This window comes from Engraulis encrasicolus, chromosome 14 (assembly GCF_034702125.1).
Source record: "Engraulis encrasicolus isolate BLACKSEA-1 chromosome 14, IST_EnEncr_1.0, whole genome shotgun sequence".
Classification (NCBI taxonomy): domain Eukaryota; kingdom Metazoa; phylum Chordata; class Actinopteri; order Clupeiformes; family Engraulidae; genus Engraulis; species Engraulis encrasicolus.
The window spans coordinates 48,420,260-48,422,759 of record NC_085870.1 but is presented as its reverse complement, the minus strand read 5'-3'; the positions used below and the strand labels follow the sequence as shown (position 1 = coordinate 48,422,759).

The 2,500-nt window shown below is 48.5% G+C and overlaps 1 protein-coding gene across 1 annotated transcript in view; it reads left to right on the top strand.

The window, feature by feature from the left end:
* Positions 1-2,500, top strand: part of foxj3 (forkhead box J3) — a 71,767-nt gene that overhangs the window by 54,786 nt on the left and 14,481 nt on the right. The window contains exon 5 of the mRNA XM_063216017.1: positions 2,069-2,152. Within this exon, the coding sequence (XP_063072087.1) occupies positions 2,069-2,152 (84 nt within the window). The remainder of the gene's footprint in view (positions 1-2,068; positions 2,153-2,500) is intronic.

The window sequence follows — 2,500 nt, the reverse complement described above, 5'->3', positions numbered from 1 at the left end:
CAGCCCCTTCTCTCCTCTCCTCTCCTTCTCTCCTCTCCTCCTCTCCTCTCCTCTCCTCTCCTTCTCTCCTCTCCCCCTCTCCTCTCCTTGCCTCATCTCTTACCGCATTCTCTCGCTCCACACTTTAATGCTCCCCAGCCCCCTCCTCCTCTCTGCCCTCCCCTTTCCTCCCCTTTCTCTCCGTCTGAAGCTTAAGGATCCTCCCCAGCCCCCTCCCTCTCTCCTCTCCTCTCTTTCTCTCTTTCCCCTCCCTTCTCCCCCTTCTCTCTCTCTCTCTCTCTCTCCTCTCCTTTTCTCTTCTCCATCGTCTCCTCATCTCTCCCTCTCCCCTTCTCATTGCCTCACCTTCCCACCCCCTCTCCACCATCGTCTCCTCCCTCTCTCTCTCTCTCTCTCTCTCTCTCTCTCTCTCTCTCTCTCTCTCTCTCTCTCTCTCTCTCTCTCTCTCTCTCTCTCTCTCTCTCTCTCTCTCTCTCTCTCCCATCCCCTCTTCTCCTGTCTGATGCATGTATTGGTCTGACTGTCTCTGTGTTGTTGTATGTTGGTGTGTGTGTGCTTGCGTGTGTGTGTGTGTGTGCGTGCACATGTGTGTGTGTAAGCAGTACCTCTAGTGTGGGAGGCTCCCTGTTGAAGGTCTGAATTAAACAGGAAGAATACCCACATAAATAATGGAACTCACACAGAAGTGTGTGTCTGTGTGTCTGTGTCTGTCTGTCTGTCTGTCTGTCTGTGTCTGTCTGTCTGTGTGCCTCGGTGAGTATTGATTGTGCGTGTGTGTGTGTGTGTGTGTGTGTGTGTGTGTGTGTGTGTGTGTGTGTGTGTGTGTGTGTGTGTGTGTGTGTGTGTGTGTGTGTGTGTGTGTGTGTGTGTGTGTGTGTAACATCAGGTCTGGCTCCTGCTCATGTTCTGCTCTCTACCTGATCGATACTCACCTGAACCAGCCTCATCTTCCACGTCCACCTCCACCTCTCAACTGCTCTCTCCATCTCTCTTTCGCTCTCTCTATCTTTCGCTCTCTCTCTCTCTCTCTCTCTCTCTCTCTCTCTCTCTCTCTCTCTCTCTCTGGATAAAAAAATATGCATTATTTTTATGGTTTTGAGTTCCTTCAAATCAAACTTGAAGATCTTTGGCCTTTCAGGCTAGATGCACAAACGTTCCATCTCAATCCTTTAGGGTTTAAATCCATGTGTCACTGAAGCCAGTTCCTGCACCAGCTCAACTGCGAACCAGAGTGCCTTCAAAAAGTCAGAGAATGTCCGCACATCAGTAGCACAGGTGCTGGACCAAACAAAAGATCATTGAAAGGAAAATAAAGGTCCTCAACACTATTCCATGCTCCCAGACAAGGTAAAATGGCACAATGTTTCGGACTCGCACTCTGAAACGTTGTGCCATTCAACATTGTCTGGAGCATCGGAACAGGGTTAAGGACCTTAATTTTCCTTCCCACCAGTGAACGTTCACACTGATTATTATCCTGTGGGACTTAGAAGAACCTGCTGACGTCTATGCCATCGTCATGGTTCACCTAGAAAAAAAAATCGAATTGCAATTTGTAATTCAAGCCAATTTTCCAGTTCTAGAATGCTCAAATACCTGTATAGTAGTGGTGAACCTGTGAGGCGGTTTGATATTAAGATATTAGGTTACATGACCTGGACACTGTTGTATGTCTTGTAGCCCCATAATGCACGCTGTTCTACCAGTGGAACACTGTAAAAGCCGGTGAAAAATGACCTACCATAGTACTACAATACGATGACATATCTCAATATGCCATGACTTGGTCATTGCCATTTTGGTACATCAAATTTATAACGCCGTGTCTTAACGGGTTAAGTGGAAGAGTAACGTGCTGTGTGTGTGTGTGTGCGCGTGTGCGTGCGTGTGCACGTGCGCGTGTGCATGTGCGTGTGATGCCATAGTTGTCACATGATCGTCAATATGGACACTGTCACTGACTGATGTGGTATCTCTGTGTCTCTACTGTGTGTGTGTGTGTGTGTGTGTGTGTGTGTGTGTGTGTGTGTGTGTGTGTGTGTGTGTGTGTATGTGTGTGTGTGTCCAGGGCTCCTACTGGGCCATCGATACGAATCCTAAAGAGGACGCTCTCCCCACGCGACCCAAGAAGAGACCCCGATCTGGAGAGAGGGTGAGTACACACGCGCGCAGTTACACACACACACACACACACACACGTATACTATTAATACACACATATTCACGTATTCAACATGTGTAGACACACACACACACACACACACACACACACACACACACACACACACACACACACACACACACACACACACACACCATCTCTCCCTCCAATCTGTGTCATTAGCTTTCTCTCTCTAAAGCCCTGTGTACATCGAAGACAAACTAAGCGACCTGCGCGGCGGAAGTCATTGTTCCTCTATGGAGGGAAGGTGAATAAAGCTACCAGAGCGAATTCGCCAGGAGCGAAGCTTCTTGAGCGACCAGGGCGAATTTTGACGAT